The 20,216-nt window shown below is 39.1% G+C and overlaps 2 protein-coding genes across 3 annotated transcripts in view; both read right to left on the bottom strand.

Annotated features, from left to right (window-relative positions):
- LOC112560292 overlaps positions 1-10,271 on the bottom strand; it is a 19,873-nt gene extending 9,602 nt beyond the window's left edge. Inside the window, exons 1-5 of one of the 2 annotated variants that reach the window (XM_025232053.1) lie at positions 9,784-10,271; positions 9,074-9,239; positions 7,680-7,863; positions 6,412-6,627; positions 3,751-5,825 (exon numbers count right to left, since the gene is read on the bottom strand). In XM_025232053.1, coding sequence (XP_025087838.1) covers positions 5,115-5,825; positions 6,412-6,627; positions 7,680-7,863; positions 9,074-9,239; positions 9,784-10,012 — 1,506 coding nt within the window. In that variant the 5' untranslated portion in view covers positions 10,013-10,271 and the 3' untranslated portion in view covers positions 3,751-5,114. Of the gene's footprint in view, positions 1-3,750; positions 5,826-6,411; positions 6,628-7,679; positions 7,864-9,073; positions 9,240-9,783 lie in introns of those variants that run through there. The other variant, XM_025232054.1, reaches the window with a different exon arrangement.
- A 2,028-nt stretch (positions 10,272-12,299) lies between these two features.
- Positions 12,300-18,566, bottom strand: LOC112559788. Its single transcript, XM_025231194.1, has 5 exons — positions 17,359-18,566; positions 16,540-16,687; positions 15,992-16,175; positions 14,996-15,211; positions 12,300-14,176 (listed from the first exon to the last, which is right to left on the bottom strand). Exons 1-5 carry the CDS (start codon positions 17,555-17,557, stop codon positions 13,508-13,510), a joined length of 1,416 nt encoding a protein of 471 aa, XP_025086979.1. The 5' UTR covers positions 17,558-18,566; the 3' UTR covers positions 12,300-13,507.
- Positions 18,567-20,216: the final 1,650 nt, after the last annotated feature.

Genomic DNA, 20,216 nt, shown 5'->3' with positions numbered 1-20,216 from the left:
TATGTCGACAAGATTATAATTATTTGAATCAAGTTTGGTATTAAGCGATCGAGGGTACGTGTGCTGTCTTGTTGTAAGGACAGACCGACTCTCAGCAAGAGCAATGATGTCTATGCATACTACAAAATTAAATTAACAGCTGAGAGGAACACAGAACTTTTAGGTACAAATTATTACAGCTTGCACAGACATACGTGGATAGTGCACTATTTTCTTTAATCACTGCGCGAGTGGGTGTTGATCGTCTGTACAGAGTAACTACAATTAAGTAACTATATGTATACAAGTCAAATTTAAATAAATAACACCAAAAAGCCTAAACACATAAACTCACGATTTCATGATTTTGGTTTTGATTAAAAAAAAAAAACCCCACCAAAATGTCTGCTCAATCATTCAGCACACTAGAAGACCAGCGTCTGCATTCTCGAAATAAGGTTCTTTGTGAAACATTTGTCCTCGCTACAAGCGGAGGGGTGATACAATTAACAAAACCCCCAAAAAGCCAATTTTGGGATTGATTGCGAATAATAGCGGAGAGTCCTAAAAAATTTTATCGATTCACCTAATTTTTATTGCGACCGGGGGAAAAAAATATTCCACATGCGACCCCGGATGTTATTTATCAATTCTAACAAGCAAAAAGCCGAAAAGTGGTGCTTTCTTTAGAAAGTATTAAACATTGATTTTCTACGGATTTTATTTATCAAATTAAACAAACAAGCGCATACGTGCCTTGACATTAATACATGACAAGCTTTTTAATTAGATTAGTTTAGTTACTTGAACTGTTAGAGCTGAAGACTGCTAATGTAATATTAACATTCATTGTTTACAATGTTGTACCTCGCCACCTCCCACTCATCGGCAGGATTGGTCGATCCCACTATATATTACCGAATTCGACACGTAAAATATTTTAATTGTTCACACAATCTGAACCAGCGATACACAAAGGGAGCTATTGAAAAATAAAATAGCAGCAGCAACTTTTTGCATGTGTAGACATAGCTTCTTCTATTTACTAAAGATCAAAACTAGCTGCCCAAATCTGGTATTGGTATTACTGTCTATTTGCTGTGTCAAAACTAGACTAAAAGGACTTGCGTCGAGTTGTCCTATGATCGATCGACCTCATTCAAGCAAGCCGAGCTGATCGTAACAAACAAACAAACAAACAAAAAAAACCCCATTGTATATAGAAGCACTCAACACTTCAAATACAAAAGACAATATAATATATTAATATATAAGAAGCATATGTTATTGGTATCATGATTATTGCGTAGCCTTGCACTGGTTATAGCATCGAGCAGTCTTGCGATGGTCGCCTTCGCTTTACTTGGCCTTTACCCGACATTTGCATGTCACGTGAGAGCAAGGTGGTCTTAAACATAGCCGCTCAGCGGTACTTGAGGTTTGAGTGGCCGCGTTCTTCACTGCGTCGGGCGGACTGTGCCTTGCTGAGAAACCCTGAAAACCACGAGATCGTTAAGTTGAGCTTGCGTGGAGCGGGTGTCGTAAAAACCAAAGTAGCCAGAAGCTGCTATTCATGCCAGTTTGTGGTCGCATACAACATCCAAGCACAGCAAATCGTTCAGTGATGGTGAATTTGTCAACAAGTGCATGCTCCATGTAGCTGATCAAGTCTGTCCACAACAAAGAAGAGAGTTTGAAGAAGTCAGTTTGTCGAGAAGAACTGGGGGTTCGCCGCATTGAAGCAATTGTGAAGACTGACATCACAACTGAAAAGGCGGGTACCTTCATTTAGCTGTTTTCCTTGGCATTCGATGAAAGCACTGACATCGATGACACTGCACAGTCGCTCATCTTTGTACGAGGCATTCAGAAACTTTGAAATCACAGAAGAATTGCTGTCAATGGAATCAATGAAAGACACTACTACCGGAAGTATTTTTAGATGTGTGGAAAATACAATGCAATTACCATGGCAGAAAATGGCAGTAGTACTACGGATGTTGTCCATCTTTGACAGGAAAGGAAAGTTGGTCTACTGAAGAGATTGGGTTATGACCGTGTTGCAAGAGGTCGATCTGCACAGGAGTTTTACATTAAACACTTTATTCCTTGCATATGTAATAAATACGCGATTAAGGTATTGCATCCAGTAATCTGGCCCGCCAAGGACTTCATTTCCCCATATCCGGCCCGCCGACCGGAGAAGTTGCCCACCCCTGCTTTAAAGAGTCAAGTGTTGACTGTGCAGACATGTAGATGTTGTCCATTTTGTGTTTGTGTTAAGCTTAACTTAGTGTCTTAATGAACACAAAATTAGTATATCTTTAGCCAGATATAATTTGCTCCATGTCCTTCCTTGTCTGTCGTGTGTGACACACGTTTGACCTATGTGTCTATTTTCTGTTGCATTTTACAGACTGAGATTGACTTTCAGATTGAGTCTGTCATGTGTGGGCAGGAAAGATGTGAAAGATTGTGAGAACACGGTTAGGGTTATGCAGTGTATGTTGACAATGACAATGACAACGACGACGACCAACTTTACATGCGCAGTTATGCTTGGGAAGTATGCTGAGTTACAAAAATAGAGCAAGTGGTGGTTACCGTCTTCCCACCGTCTAATACGAGGCATACAAAAGTTAATTCAATCACCGAATACCGAGGTTACTATTTTATCATCGCCGACTAACAAATTTGTTGCCGGGGTACTGTACTTAAACAAGACAATAATTGTGTTTGTTTGCAACACATGTTAGTCACGTTAATGATGTAAAACACAAAAAGAGTGTAGCTTATATGTATTCGGAGAATTTTTTTTGTTAAGATTTGAAAACGAATGTCATGACCGTAAAGAATTGTGATTTTATTGGCGGGATCCACCGTGCGAGCGATGTTCTAGTGTGGGACAAAGAATTTTGTACTGATTTCTGTTGTATCTCAAAAGACAATGTATACTTATTTGTATGTTTTGTTCATAGTGATGAGATGTAGCTTTTACCCTGATAAATGAAGACAGGCTAAAACTCAATCTGTGTCAGTGAACTTCTCGTTGTGTGACATCAAAGTGCTTGTGTAAAGATGGATTCTGGTTTACGGACAGCGCATCAGAGCATTTTCTAAAGATAGAGGTGAGCATTAAGTCCAGCAGTATCGGAAAGACTGTTGAATTTAATTTAGAGTTGGAAAAGTTACATGTTGATATTTCAACACTTAACTGAAGCTTAATTGACTGTAAACTGACATTTACCAATTCTTGATGATGTCAGACTTGACTGAATGGAGCAATGTGTGGATGAGAAACTAGACAGGCACGAAACTGTTATGAAACCTGCTGATTGTTCACAGGTAGACAGCAGACAATACAGTTTTCCGGTTGCATAAATTCATATAAAAAATACCTGATAAATTTGACACCGACCAGTTTTGCAGGTAATGTCTGAAGTTTTGTTTAAAAAAAATGAAGGAGTTTCATGAAGGGAATATAGAAGTTTTAGATAGGAATCTTTTTATGACAGAAAAAGACTAATAAACGAAACTTTAGTGTGGTAAACAAAGCTGATAAGATTGGTAAACAAGAGCACAAAATGTACGTTGGCGGCAACGATGGATTTGTTGTGAATTGATGTTTTTTTTAAAGATAATCCCCTGATTATTGCAGAACAAAATAAATTAAACTCCGTGGCTACTTTAAAATCTGCCTCACACACACAGATTCAATCTTCTACCCCGCACAAACACGAAAAAAAGAAACACATCCAGTCTTGTGCAGAATTCAATAATGCAGTTTCTGCTTAATAGATTAGAAAAAAGGGATTATAGATATTCGTATTTACATTTCATTCTTCATAGGATATTTACTACACAATTTTGTTTAGATTATATTGAATGCATATCAAACGCTATTCATAAATCAATATTCAATAAATTAGCATGATGATTAGTACATTGTCAGCTTATCCTGTCAACACTGAAAGTGTGTTCGCTCCCACCAGGCACACCAACTGTGACTTTGAAAACAATTAAAATTGAAATTATTTATCAATAAGAAAAATAAATCAAACACGTTTCTTTGCAAAGTGTCGTAAACACCGTGATGTATCTGTGTTTTCGTTTAGTAAGAGTTCAACCTACCCTTGGTCTGCTAATCAACATTTTTCACGCATCAAATCTTAAAAAACAAAACTGTGAACACTTGGCTCCTTCATGCGGTGAGTGTGAATTTACATTTTCTGCATTATAAAAGAGAAAAAATAGAAAAACACAAACTTTGTACGATTGGTAATAGTTGATTTCTACCCATCTACCCATATGATCTTTGTACTCAGATTGTTGGCTACCTCATCTCTCCCTTTCTAGAAGCGCAGACTTGTCAGAAACAAATGAAAAAAATGTTCACGGAACACTGAGACTTCTCTCTAACTCCTTGTGGACACTTCATTGAAAGCTTCTTCTCATCGTCTCATCTGACTTAAATGTGACAGCTTCACTAATAAATATTCTGCAACCGCTTAGCTGAGTGTACATCTACACTTGCTTTATGCCCTTTGTCATTTAGTGGAATAGCGTTATCTCCCTTTGCCTTGGGTGATGGTGTCGAAACATGTTTTGTAGATGTGAATCTGAAAATTGTCCAGCGTGTATGAAGATCGTTCAAGCTATGTTAGCTTAAATTTGCATGCTTGTTGCTCTTTATTTGTACTTTAACAATTTTTGGACTGATGGATGTCAGTACGTCACTTGGTTTGTGTCACGTGAATACATTCGTGCCACAAGAGAGGCTGTGTTAGGTACAATAAACCGTTACACGAAATGTTTCATCTTTCAGACTAATAATAGCATATTCAACTATAATATATGTAGATATAATTTTATAATATGCACGAGCGTGCAGGTCAAGCAGAAAGTAAAAGAATACTATTTTTTATGTAACTAGCTTTTATCATATTAATATATGGCCACAGAAACATGACAAAGTCGTCAGAAACTTCGTTATTTCTAAAAAAATAAAAATGTGTCCATGATGGTGTCAAAAGGTGATCAGTTGGAAAGATTAAGGAAAAATAAAAAAAATCAACTAATTAAATGTTTGGTGTTAATTAGAAAGCTATATATATATAGGGTATTTAACTTGCGTCTTAAAGCATGATTGCGAAGAAGATGGATACAAGAACATGGAATAACATTATCTTCCGTGACATAGCGTGATTGGTCTCCTGCCCTAAAATTAGAGGAGCAGACACGTTTAAAAAGACCTGCTGACATTCCACGTCACTGCAGGCATCCAGTGTATAAGGCTGAACCACTCTTCCTTCCAGTTCAATCGTGATGTCACCATTCTCGAAGGCCTGGCCAGCTTGCATCACCACATCTGTCATGTTGGGCCTCGGAGACAAGCTGTTGTAGTTGGAGTCGTAGGCCACACGGTCAGCCAGTAGGATGAAGACGTTCAGAGTGCCGCTATCCCCCGCCTGTCCATAAGCAAACCACGTGACGCCTGTAGCATTCCAGTTGAGTTGCTTGGCCATGGTGTCTGCTGTGGTGCCTGCCAGATTATGGAAGTAGAGGTTCGCAGTACTCTCGCCCTGCCAGTTGCTTGTGTCATTCATTGCCTGGCGCTTGAAGATTCGTCTTGGCCGCAGGTCTGAGTCGGTGAGAAGGTATTTGTCAGAAAGACTAATATGAGGTCGGTTTGATCGTCTGAGTGTGAAGCCAGCCCTGTGCTCAGCTTCTGACACAGACATCACATCTCGCTTGTTACGGGAGGCAGGCAACTGCAGACGAATCTTCAGCTGCTGTATGTAGGAACCGAGTTGATTGCTCCAGACTGGCAGACATCCTTTGGACACCTGAGAAATTATTTGGTTTCTTTTGCTCTTAGGTATGATTACTTGTTTTATTGATATGTGTGTGTGTGAGTGAGAGAGAGAGAGAGCATGCATGTGTGGGACATCATATTTTTCCAATACATCATCTACACATCATTAAATGAATGCAACTGGAAATGCACCACATTTAAAAAGATAAAACATAACATTGTTCCGAAAGCCTCACATATGTAAAAAAATATTGTACTGGTTGAATTGGTGAGAATAAATTAAGACAAGTCCAGACTGTGTCTCTGTTATTACGGTATAAAGTGCAGAAAAGTACAAAGTCAATGTCTTATGCTCGTAATGCGTAACTTTGACAATAAGTACACCTTGGCTAAAATCGATCAAAAAAGAGAAAGTCTTTTCCCAAACAGTTTTTAAAATTATTTGTCCTAAAATTGATATTGGCTTTTTAACTTTAATTTTCTGTAGTCAGTTCAGACAAACACATTTATTAATTAAACATGCCTCTAAACATACTTTAAAGAAATTAGAGTGCACGGCCTTATATGCTTTGAAAATATTTCAAGTGTAAGCTGAGTATGTAAAACAGTAAGATTACCTCAAACATTCCGTACATCGAGTTGGAAAAGGCTGATCCGAAAGCACCCTTGATAGTCCAAAACACCCTCCAGTAGTCCTCACGTGGCAGCTGGCAGAAAGATGGAGCGCCTGAGCCGGGTTTCAAGTAGCAGGGTGCATGTGAGTTGAAGGCGTAGGACTTGACATCAGCACACGTGTAGGTAGTGTAGTCTCGCATTAAAGGTACCAGTGCCATCTGCATCAATAAATAAATGTCTGTAAGCACGGAATAATGTCAGGTCCCTTTTCAAATGCGATAGTCGTGACAACTTCGCTTTGCTGCAGAAGTAGAAGAACAATTATAACTAAATATAAACGGTAACCCGTGTAACTAGCTGACTGGTTATCCTTACGTCCGTTTAGTAACAATGACTAGCTGAAAATAAACTTGTATTCCTCAGATATTTTAATATGGCGATACACTATTGCTCTGAAACACAGTCTAAAGTTGTCAAGGTTATTCCAACGAGCTACTGACAGAGATTTCGTGAAAACCTGGGCTGTTTCTGTCATCCATCCTGAAAATGTAGATGTCGCATTTTATTAATTGTTTATACGTTACTTACTAAATTTGTTTGATTTTGCTTACTTTTATTTTTTGTTTTTATCTACTTGTGTTTTTCTTTATTTGCTACTTTATATATTTATTCTCGATCTCACTTGATATATATATATCCTACAAATTATTTGCTTTATTTTATCCTTTCTTGTGTATTCAATACAAAGCAAAGGAAATATAACATTTTAGTTTTTTTTAATGACATTTAATAGTCACACAGATTACGACATGGGGCAAACATCAGGTGGCACACAATGTCATATTCACAATGCCAATAGAGGGGCGGGGTTATAGAACTATGTGCTCACATCACGGACCTTCATTGTCAGTAAATCAAGTTCCGCGCCTCAAACAGAGGTAACGGGGACAACTCCATTGAACAGAGTGGAACCGAGTAGTGGGGGAGAGAACTGAGCAACTTGGCTTCAGGGGAGTGGAGACTGGAGTTATGGGCCATTAATGAACTGGGTAAGAGAGAAATCTTTCTTTGGGTTACAGTTAGGCCCTAAGGTACTCGACTCAAAAGATGGTGTATGTCGTGTCTAGTCAGTAATGGTGGTGACCGTGTCTAGCCTACTGCAAGCTCCTGCCTACTGTTGCCAGATAAGACAGGAGGTCACGTGCACATGTAGCCGTACAGGTACACATTACGTGTACAGGTACACGTCACGGATCTAAGACTGTGTTACCTGGAGACACTTGCGTACAGCGTCTACCCATAGCCGTCCCTTAGAAGAAAAGGTGTTGTAGTTGCTGGAGTATGCGTTACAGAACTTCTCCCCGTATGCGATACCATAGTCGTCAGATCCGCTGGCACACGGGAATTTCTTTTCTAGACAATTGCTGTACCAACTGCAGTCGGTACCAGAGGGGCTACATGCAACAAGAAAAACAACAAGAACAACATGCCGTGCGAGCGCGCATTCAAACAAAATTTATGCGTATTCAACTTCTTTGCTTGCGATCTGAAAGAAGTACAGTGATACCTCGGTTCTCAAACGCCTTGACTTTCGACCAAATCGGTATTCGACCAGGAAATTCGAGAAAATTTTGTCTTGGAATCCGAACAAATATTTGGAACTCGAACATCCGAACGTCCGAGATGAGCCGAGTTGAGTCGAATGGCGTTCATTCTGCCCAGCGCGCCTTGCTTGCGTCATCAGTGTGAGTGCAGAGGAGAAAAAAACAGCAAACAATTGACAAATTCTTCCGTAAAGAAATCAGACAAGCAACTGCAGAGCAAGATTCTGATTCTCCTCAGCAAAGATACAGAGAACAGAAACACCCGAAGAGCAGTTACCCTCTGTTTTTATTGAAGAGGACTCCCCTTCAAAACAATAACCATCCCCCTTCCCTACTCCCTCCACATTCATTCCCTCCTGCCATAAAGGTTGGTACAGGTACCGTAAATGAAACACAATTTACTGTACTGTACTGTACAATATAATTTTTTGTTTTTGTTTTAATAAATACACTTTTATTTCTTATTTCTTGTTGAGACTCATGTTTTTCTACATATTATATACAAATTAGGCCAGTAAATAGGCATTTTCTGGGGCTTGGAACGAATTAATCCAGTTTCCATTATTTCCTATGGGTTTCATTGCTTCGGTTCTCGAACAATTTGGTTCTCGACCGTCCTCCCGGAACGAATTATGTTCGAGAACCGAGGTATCACTGTACATAACGGCAATTTTGAATTTTATGAGACTAAGTTTTGCATTAGCAAGTTTTTGATAAAAAAGAAACCATGGACTGCTGAGTACATTACTACGAATCTATAATAGTAAATGATGAGCCAATTAAAAAGTATTCACCATATTTTAAACTGTTCCATTTACTCAGTATTCTTTTCACAAAATGTATTCCATGGTGAAACTCAATGTTTCAAAATCTTCGCTCTTATGGCAGTCTTTCTCAAAATGCTATCACTCGGCCTGCTTACAACCACTTCAGTAAATGTAATCTGTTCTTCCTATAATTAATGTGGATAATATTTTGAGCGAAGAAATTCAGTATATATATACGTAGTTTCATGCCTGAAGAATCGCACACACACACAGACACAGACACAGACAATTACCTATAACATTTTGGGGACAGAGTTGTGTGGTAGGAGTTAGGTGACACAGTGCTTTGTTGTGGGTCACAGGCGCAGTCAGCTGTGACATTTCCGCTGAGAACACCGTGCAACTCAAGCATACACTGAAAGTAGCAGTACGTTGTCCAGTCTCTGCACGCGTACATGCCTGTAACAACCACGAATTTCTTATTAATGGACCGCTGGAATACGATTTTTCCAGTTAAATACTAAAACTTGGCAGATGTGTACAAAACTTCAGTGACATTCAAGTGTTGGTCTCGGCCGACAAACAGCAGCCCTACTACACACGTCGGTTGTGACAACAGTGAACGTGCATGGAGCGTTGATTTTGCAACCAGTTTATACTCTCGAAAGAGTTAAACTATCGCAGTCCCTACAACAGGCTTTGTATCACTTTAGTAGGACAGCACAGTACAATAAGAATACAAGTTTTAAAATATTATAAATGGAATGAGAAGGGAACAATTGAACAATATGGATCAGGCGCACTCAATATTTAGCAGAAAATATTTCTTTCAATTTTCTTTACTTTTATTACAGTAACTAATAATATATATGCATTTTAAATATAACCAAAGAGTAGAATGAAGGTGGTTTAAAGTTATACAATAGTTTATTTCATGTAGATTATTAAATTTTTTAATATATCTCATTCATTAAAACTGTCGTTTCATTTCAAAATGCCTTACCTTTCGACTTCTGTGTTAGGTAGTCATCCGTGACACAGGTACCCCATTGGTAACCAGTATAATGAGACGATAAATAACAGTCGTATGATCCTGCAGGTCCGGCATAAGAGCTGCACACTGCATTAGCAATTCGAGGGTACTGGATCATCAGCCATAGCGTCCAAAAGAATACAGACATTTTTGGACGGACTGACTCTGAATGAGAAAAGCGAAAAAGAAGCATTTTCATCAGCTTGCACGACGACAGAAACAATCCGCAGCGTAGGATATCCGGTGCAAGTCTGTTCAGAGAAACCCACTTTGTGTCGCAAGCACTGGGGTTAGGCTACATGGAGCGAAGTAAAAGGATCTGAAAAACATTTTGTCCGCTTGCTACCCGGGTGTAAAGGCTGTGTCACATGGATTACATCGACTGTTGTGATCACCCTAAACACATACTGAGCGCAGAAAAATATCTCTATCGTCAATCTGACACGTAGAAATATTATTTGTCGACCTGGGAATAACATCCAAGTGAGGATTCATCCGGGATATAGTTGTCTGCTTTTGGAGTCACTGTGTCTCGTACTTTTAGAACTAAGGGCTGAATATGCTTTGCAGAAGTTGATAAATAAATACGAATTTAGAAAAAATACTGTGAAAAGTAATTTCTTAGTCTAGATCGTATGATTATTCATTAAAAAATGGAATATATTGATATAAACCTATGATAGAAAGCCAATACTGTATGCATAATTTTAGACTTTGAATGCATGAAAGAAGAAAAATATTACTTTCATTCTCAACTAAATCGTACAGATTTAATTCCTCCTCTTCCTCTTCTTCTTCTTCTTCTTTTCTCTCTCTCTCTCTGGTTTTGCGTATGTATATAATTATAGTTTGAGTCTTCCTGTCTGTTGTCTAACTACTTACACTTTTCACGAATGTGTTGTCTTTACAACCACTCATAACTCATAATGTTTTTAGCAGTCAGTCTTTACCTTCAGTTTTACCAGTTTTTACTTTCCGCTGTCAGAATATGTGCACAATGGATTTTATCCAAGTTTAATTTGAATCAAAAGGCGCAGCACTAGATAAACACTCGTTCATGACACTGACGAGAACCGAACTCATCGTATAACATTTTTAAATAATATTTTTGTCTAAGTTCACTTGCAGAGAGTTTATATCCTTCCGTCAGAAGGATTGCTATGTTTGGCATCGTAAGGTACATTCTTGAAAGTGTGCTGCGGGCTTTAGTCTCTTATACGTCTATCAGAAAGTTGGAAACTCCTCTCCTTGGAATACCTTCTCCTTTTTCTTCATGGGGCTGAAAGGAAAGCATTAAGCTCTTTAAAATAGATATTCCTGCTACAAAGTAGCCTTATAAGAATACCACTACACGCCCAGTTCACTCTGTGCCATACACATTAACTGTAAATGTGGCAAAGCCAGTAACAACTTATGCCAAAGCAACGATCCTACTACCTTGTGTTCTGGCTCACAGTTACCTAGGGCCCAACTGTAGTCAATATTTCAAAAGGAGTAAACCCCATAACATAATTCGGCCATTGTGAGAGGCCCTGAGACGACACCTTTCTCGGGGCCAGTTTTTTTTTTTTTTTTTATGAAGATTGTGTCAATCTTCTCTGGTTTACCTTACCCGACCTTTTAAGTGTCAAATAGCTATTTTACAGCTGTGTTGACTGTGCAGACATGTAGATGTCTGTTTTGTGTTTGCGTTAAGCTTAACTTAGTCTTAATGAACACAAAATTAATATGTCTTTAGCCAGATATATTTTGCACCTGATCCTTCCTTGTCTGTCGTGTGTGACACACGTTTGACCTATGTGTCTATTTTCTGTTGCATTTTACAGATTGAGATTGACTTTCAGATTGAGTCTGTCATGTGTGGGTAGGAAAGATGTGAAAGATTGTGAGAACAGGGTTATGCAGTGTATGTTGACAATGACAATGACAACGACGACGACCAACTTTACATGTGCAGTTATGCTTGTGAAGTATGCCGAGTTACAAAAATAGAGCAAGTGGTGGTTACAATATAAGGACAAGACAAGGATAATGTTGTTCATCGTAGGAAACTTCAAAGCTACTTACTCCACACCTACATCATCATCTTCTCTCTCTCACACACAGTAGCTCCCCAATTACTTCGCATCAATTACTCTCCCTTCCCCATCTCTACCTGGGTACCTGAGGTTGGGAACGAACGTGTATTACTGGACTGCTGGCAGACGATTTTTTCCAGGTAACTACTAAAACGAGGCAGAAGTGTACAAATCTTCCGGTTTGTTCCCATTTCAAATTATCTCCTAAAACGAGGCAGGAGTGTACAAAGCTTCCGGTTTAGTTACATTCATTGTTCAGGCTCGCCGAGACTAACAGTGGAGAACTTCGCAAGAGACTAAGCGTTGGTCTCCGTGGATTGGGCTAATCCATTATTGTCGCAAATAATCTTTGTCAGTGCGCAGTTTCCTAAAGGTACACGTGCACAGGTTTTCTAACACTTGATTAATTACCACTGTTCAGTTTTTATTTCTGCTATGATAAATATAAATATGATTTTACATAATACAAATTTAACAATGATAATTAATCAATACAGCATAAATATAATACCCTTTGACTTAAAACATTTCAATAACAGTTTGAAATGTGAATCACTGTTTGCCTTAAAATATTAAAGTAGCATTTAGGAAACATTGGTTGTATATTTACTAAACGTTTTAGAGGAAATTAATTTTTCTTAACATGTACTAATTTTTACATCAAAATATTTTGTGAACGTTTTCAGTAACACGGATAAAAGCTTATAGCTTGTACCTGCTTACATGCAAACAATAGATCGTCACCGCGATGGGCAAAGTGACAGTTAACTGTATTAACTGAATTAATAGTATATTCTTATATACAAAATATTTATTTTAACCTTAATTTTAGCACATTAGTTTACACAATGAAAAGCACATAACTAATGAACTGTGTAATCAAACCTTTATCCAATTGTCTTTTTCATGATAATCAGTTTTAAAAAAAAACAAGCTATGCTGGTATTCAACTCATTTCTTACCTTTCGCATCAAACAACTTGCTCAGTAAATGATATCTCAGTATATTTAGTATTATATTTTTAATTACAATCTGCCATGTAATTTTCATCCTTTGCTAAATTTTATTTAATTTTAAATGCAGAACTTATTATTAGCAGATGTTTGAGCTTAGTATTAATGTGTGTGATTTGTAAATACTTAAACTGATACACAGAACAACATAATAAAGCATTGGCAATTGTATGCATGAATTATCGAAATGCATAAGTTACATTCATGCTAAATTCATGTTAGAAACATCAAATACTCAAAACAGGTAACAGTAAAGACGATGTAGTTAACTTTTAAAACAAATTTTACAGCTAAAACAGCACATTAAAACACACATAGTGTGAACTAAGTCTGACTTGTAAAACTGAAGACTTTTGAAATCTTGCAAAGCGTAAATTGTTAAGTTAAATTCAACAATCCCTTTCTTCAAAAAAAAAAAATTTCTTATGGCTCTGAACAATTTGCTATTGTTTTCACAAGGACCACAAATATTTCAGTCACCATGGCAATTCATTAGGTCAGAATTGACAATGTCTATTGGGTCAGAGGCAAGCTGTGTACAGCGTGTTAAAGTTAGCCTTGAACCAGGTTCTTCAGTGTTTTGACATTTGTGTCACCTCGGGGCTACACACCTGGTCCGTTGACGCTGTTGTCGCCACAGTCTGATCCTGCGTTGGTAGGACATACACTCATCAGCACCTGTTGGCAGTTAATGTCAGAACAAGCTTGAAACTTTAGCACCAAGGCCTTCTGGTTGCCGGTAACTAGGTATGCCCCGTTGGCTCTAAAAGCCTGTCCAGCTTCGGTGACAAGCTGTAGGATGTTCGCTTTGGGAGACCATGGGTGCATCTGCAGGTTGAAAGCGTGTCGGTCGGCAAACAGAAGCGACATGTCGAGGACGGTGTTGTTCGACGTTTCCTTCGCGTAAGCAAAGCCGATGACCTCTTGGTCGTCCCAGCCCATCAGTCTGCTCATAGAAAGAAAAGCCTCGTTGGCCAGCTTGTGGTAATCACGCTGCTGGATTGTTTCCCCTTGCCACACGACGTCGGTGGCAGCACGTGGAACTCTCGTGTCAGGCACGTGACGAGAGTGACGCTTGCGTCTGATCGCCATGACGACGGGAGTCTCCTCTGAAATCTCGTTCGTCTCCTCTGAAATCTCGTTGCTGTTGACGGCATTGGACACGGAGGACACGTCTCGCTTACGGCGGGAGAGGTTGGGAAGTTGCAGGCGGATGTTTATTACGTTCATGGAGGGGTCTAAGGGCAGCCCACCACTGCATTGCGACTTGGTCTGTAAAACAAAAGACAAGACTGCTTTAATTTTTGTTATTATTTATTTTATTTTGTTAGTTTTCCTTTAGATTGATTTGTTTGATTTGAACACTTCGTATAACTTAAACGTCTGACACTTGTTCAACCGTACCCGGTTTTCATCACCCAAATATATTTTCACAATTCTGATCTAAATGCCAGATGTTTCTAACTCTGTTTACTTGCTTTCTCCTAATACACCATTTATTTTCTGATCCTTGTTCGTTTCGTATCATTTTTTCTTAATTTTTCTGTAGACCATTTCTTTACGTGATACGTGCATTGGGATCGAGTATGATCCCTTACATGATGAGGCATGTGCCATTTACCAAAATAATTATTCCTTTCCTACGTCTCAGGTCTTTAATAATGACACCCAGCTGTGCCCTATATAGCCTTTAGGCACGAATCTGTCACTTGTCACAACCGTCGCTGTCTGGCTAAAACACCTCAAAAAAAAGGACCAGTAACGCGACTAAAGGGAAGGAAGTCGTACTAGACTGATCGGAAATCTTATTTTGTCACACGAGTTCTCTCCCATCAAAGTCTGAAAACATGAAAGTCGGCACTGTGCTTTGGTAAATTTGAAAACTGAGAGGGAACTAGAGCTGGGATGTGTTTATTGTATCAGGGGGCTCTTAATTCAGAAGTATATAAGTGCTAGTCATATACTGGATACTTTTTAATAATATTAATAATAATAATATTCCTGTGTAATTTATAACAATCTTTTCACAAAAATCCACAGAAATAAACAGCGAACGTTTTTCCAACTATAATATACTCAAAAAATACTTACTCTCAAAAGTCCCAGAAGGCTTTCCACAAACTTCAAGCCCAAGGCGTTCTTGGTCGCCAAGAAAATCTTCCAGAAGTCAGCAGACGAGACGCTGCATAGTCCAGGCTCACCTACATACGGGTTTGAGTAGCACGTGGCCTGTTTCTGGTATGCATGTGTGCTGACATTAGCGCACGTAAAACTTTCGAAAGGAAGCAGCAATGGCGCAAGTTCCACCTGAAAACAGGTTTAACGACATGATGTCAACCCCAGGCGCCCATGGTAAATGGTTCTATCCATCATTTCTATGACACTATGTTTGCGAAAACCTGTCTGTCTCAGAACGACAAAAGGAATACCCTGTGGCAAAATATGATGAAGTGGATATTTTTCGCGATCTTTCAGCTTGAAAACTTAAAAATTTTTTGGTAGAATTTAAGCTGGCTGAACTCAAAATTGTATGCACTTGATAGTACGTTCATTCGAACAAGAAACAACAATAAGAACCCCCCCCCTCCACATCCCACTTGTTCCTGCTGAAAAATCACTATGCATGTTGATAATTAAAACCCTGAAAAAAAAACCTCGGTATGATGTATTCTAAGACTGCCTTTCAAAAAATATTTTGCATTCTGTAATAAACTACATAAGCATAAAAGATGAGACGCACATGAATACCACGTGATTAGCAAAACCCTTTAGATTATTTCTTGCTCCAGCAAAAAGACAGGTAAACAACACTGATAATCTAATACAGAACGTGTTAAATAGCGTGTGTATGTGTGTAAAATGGTAAACTTAACTGATCCTGTCATTCGTTTCTGTTTTAGCATCTATGTGCGCAAATGTTGGTGCTAGAGACAGAGAGAAAGACAGAGAGAAAAAGGGAGTAACCGAGACGGACTGAGTGAAGAAAACGTAAAATAAACTGAACCCTTCTTTAACAAGATCCCAAGTTATTCGTGCTGTCTTATATAAATTTATTACGTCCATGAAGACAAGAAGAGTGTCTCTTACTTGGAGACATTTTCTGGTGGCGTTCAGCCATCTTAGTCCAGTCTGTGTGACGTCAGCAGCATTTTCTTCAGCAAGGGCGCATAACTTCTGGGAAAACGCCATGACGTAAGAGTCAAGTCCCCCTGAGCATTTGAGCTTCCTCTCCAAACATGTCAGGTACCAGCCACAGTCCGTGCCGGATGGACTGCGAACAGCAACAGCATCAACATCAACATCGACAAAAAAGGCCTTAATGAAAATAAACATCCTTCTAATTAAAATAACTTCTCAATGCTTCAAGTTTTGCGTTAAATCCCCACCACCACCTTTCGTTTTGAGATTAAACGATATACAGTCTTATGACATCTATACTAATACCGACTTTTTATATATCCCACTGATTATAATTCAAACAGCCTGAAACAATCATACAATACTTGTAGAAGGCTTGCTAACGTGGATGGGATTTTATATAACGATATAAAGGCTTAACTGTGATAATTAAAAACACAGAGAAGAAGGGAGAGAGAAAGAGAAAGAAGAAAGAAAAAAGTCACTTCAGCTGTTACCTGTAACACTCTGCTGGAAGAGGATTGTTTGGGTAAGTATCCGGATTGCATTGACAGTCCTGATATACGATACCACTCTCTTTGTCATATACGTACAGCATACACTGGTAGTAGCAGAAAGGATTATTGTACAAACAACTGTGGTCACCTGAAATAAATATATGTAAATAATCAAGTGCGCAGTTCTTGTGAACACAAACTCACACACACACACGAACGGACACACGAAGAGCTGATGTCATGCAGTAGATAAGGCGCAGTCTTAACCGGACATTCATTGTAGAATATCTGACTGTATCACGCACTTCAGTTTATAGGACCGTTATATTGGACAGTATCTGTTGAATGTCCACTCCTTCTTATCATTAAATGTAAAATTCGAGTATTTCTGTTCTCTAAGCAAGACCATAGAATAATGAATCTAACCTGTTTCAACGGAAAGATGAGAGAAGCTTACGATCTTATAGAAGTTATTATTCATTTCTTCAATATCATCTGTTACTAGGATTTTTCACATAGACAAAACACATGCACGCATACACACACAATCTCTATCTATGCTTCTTTAGTATATGGATTTTTTTTTCACTTTTAGAGAATATGAATAGTTGTTTTGTTGTGTATGTCTGTGTGGGCGCGTGCGTACGAGAGAGAAAGAGAGACGGGGAGTGGAGGAAGTGAGAGCAAGATAGTGAGAGAGGAGGGCACACTTACAGATAAACACAGCCCCAGAGATCAGAAATACTGAGACAGTGGGCGACAGACATACGAGCAGACCGACAACAAGCAAACAGAAACAGGAAGATATTTTCAACTCACCCTTCGACTTGAGCATAATGTAGCTGTTTGTGAGACAGGTTGCATATTGCGACTGGTTGTTGTAAATGGAGGATCTAATACACCGCAGGCTGCCCGCAGGTCCAGTATTTGGGTCGCAGGCACCTGTCACCTCCGTCACCATCACGAACACGAGGACAGGAAATCCGACGAAAAGTAAAGATCTCAAAGCCAGTGTCATTCTTTGAAGAATCGGACTGATTTTCGTCGACTAAAAAGTTCGTGAAGACTACAGGCTCGTGGCTGCTGATGTAAAACAAGTGTTCAGGCTACAATATCCGCAAATGCCGAGTTATCTGTGCTTCCGATGGCGACACACAGGCGGAAAGGCAATGGTATCGAGCAAACGTTCCCGATAGGCCGGCGACACACCTTTGGCGAGAAGGTGCAGCTAGGCAGGTGAGCTTAGAGTGCGTGTGTGTGTGTGACAGAAGACAAGGCGCGGGCTCTTGTCACGCCTCTTGTTTGATGTGAGCGAGGACGGTGGAGAATTATTGCATGTCCGCTAGGCTTCTCTGAACTGCGAGGTGTGAAGGGGAGAGGAGCGCGCGCGTGTTTGTGTGTCGAGAGGGATGCGTGGGTGTGTGTGTGTAAGAGTAAGTGGCGGGGTGAGTGGGGAGAATAGGCTAGCGATTTCTAGTTTATCACAACAATGGGATGATTGTATCCGTCCTAGATTCGACGTTCTGTTTGCTGGCTTTATGCTTTCTTTCCTGAGTCATGACTGAAAAAATAAAAAAATAAAAAATAAAGTGTTGACGCTGTTTTGCAATGCTGATTATACCATTTACATTTCCGTTTAGCCGTTTGGTACGTTATAGTCAGCTCGATTTAAAATTAGATCACGGATTTAACCGTCGACTAGAAACTTAGGGGGTGCAGTTCTGTTGTGTTGATCAGTAGGTTCAAATTTCATATCGGGACACACATTCTGAGTATGACACCTGCTCACATCGCGGTTTATCTGCGACTTATTTCATTTTCTCTACTTTTACCACCCGTCTACCTATAATACATAACAACTATATATTAGGTGACAGGCCTTTCTACGTTAAATAAACTAACAGATTAGTAATTTTTTCTTTGCCAGCTCACAGTCGATGAGTATTGGATATTTTATTCATTAAGGTGTGGTTGGGGCTGGTTTTATATGTCGTGTATGTTTCTGTCATGGCTTAGACACGATGAACCACTTACAGCCCCTTTGATTTTTCTCTACACTGTTAATTTACTTTAAGTCTTCTAGAAGATTTATAGAAACAGAACCTAGAAGACCTGTATCCTATATAGTCACAAACAAACTGAACGGCATCATCTGCTCACATTGTTAGTTGTGTTGTTTTTACTAATGAATGACCTTTGCTATTCTCATTGCTGTGATTGTGTAAACATAAACATAAACATCTTAAAGTCGCTGGACCTGCCTTCGCACACTTCGAGTCAGACTACAAGCGTGCGCCTGCGGTATTATAAACACAAGCAAAGTTATCTTTGTCTACAATTTTCAAACACTGTAGATGTCATTATGTTTTGTCGTTTGGGACAAGTTCCGCAAACAATTTGTTCCAGTGTGTTCGCACACAGATCTCCTTGGTAACTTCTATCAAAAGTTTTATCGTGACGATCCCATGACCGCCCTGTCACATGCCTGTTATATGAGCAGTCCCACACAGCATGAAGTGACACCACAACGCCTGAGTGAAGTATTCATAAAGGTTTAAGTACAGGAGAAATATTTACGCAGGGTCAACTACAGATTCGGGAGGCGATAGCAGGGTGGTTAGCGCACCGGCGTCTGAGGCTGGAGGCGTTCCCACCAGCGGATCGATACCCGTGTAGCGCGAATTCTTTCCCCAGTTGACACAGCTGTTGAATGCACCCGACCCTTTGGGGAAGGAAAGACAATGAGAGAGAGAGAGGGTATGGACAGTAGACACACACACAAACTGCCCCCAACGGTTATGGAAACTATTATAACAGGTTAATCAAGATCGGAGCCTCTCTACGAATTTCACTGCAGGATCCGCCAGAAAATTAATCACAGAGGAAAAAAACAATAACCACGTTTGTTTTTGTGCGATTTAAGTGCATAAAGATGTGATGAAAATATAATGTGCATTTTGTATTTAATATATTATTTAATTTACAATTTTGTATCCAACTTTTAATTAAAATTTTTGCATTGAACATATATGCTTACTTCAATATAATTCTCAATAGGTACTAAATTTTCAATTTAAAAAAGACCATTTTCGACAATTTGCAATCTGCATCAAAGCACTTCATAAACAAAGAAAACGATTAACTTTGGCAGTGAGTTAGAAGACAAGTTTTGTCAGCAGATATGTACAGTTGAAAACTCTACCAAAACCTAACATTATTTTATGTCAGCCTCGTTCCTGCTGAACGACACAGAATCAAAACAAAATATGACCCGGGGTTAGTGCGAACCACTTCACGATGGAATGTTCACCTCATTAGACAAGGGACGTAACTGCTGCAGTTTTGTCCTGTGACGACCATCGGAGCAAAGTTACGTTTCCTTGTTGTCTTCCTTATCTCAGAAACAGATCCAAAGACGTGCATTATGAATGTTCTTTGTTTTGTGTAAGCTTCTACAGTTCCTTTTTTTTAAGTGCTTGCTTTCTATGCATTTAAAAATTAAAAATAACCTTTACAAGTTTTTTTTTTTTTTAAAAATAGCATTATGCCAGACGTCAAGAGACGGCTGCACACACCTCCATTACTCAGCACCGTTCCATGACCAGTCTCAATTTGATTTATCACAGCATCCTAAACAACAGCACTCAATAACTCATGGTGACTCCTCTTTTCGTCAC

Source organism: Pomacea canaliculata, linkage group LG3, assembly GCF_003073045.1.
Source record: "Pomacea canaliculata isolate SZHN2017 linkage group LG3, ASM307304v1, whole genome shotgun sequence".
Taxonomy (NCBI): Eukaryota; Metazoa; Mollusca; class Gastropoda; order Architaenioglossa; family Ampullariidae; genus Pomacea; species Pomacea canaliculata.
The sequence above is the reverse complement of the archived record's forward strand: the minus strand, read 5'-3'. Positions and strand labels throughout refer to the sequence as shown.

Bases quoted from the DNA above. Each gene is read 5' to 3' on its own strand.
- LOC112559788 (XM_025231194.1), bottom strand. From the start codon at position 17,557: ATGACACTGGCTTTGAGATCTTTACTTTTCGTCGGATTTCCTGTCCTC. The intron at 16,688-17,358 runs GTGAGTTGAAAA...TATTTATTTCAG, and splicing joins CATTATGCTCAAGTCGAAGG to GTGACCACAGTTGTTTGTAC. The intron at 15,212-15,991 runs GTAAGAGACACT...ACCTGTTTTCAG, and splicing joins CCACCAGAAAATGTCTCCAA to GTGGAACTTGCGCCATTGCT.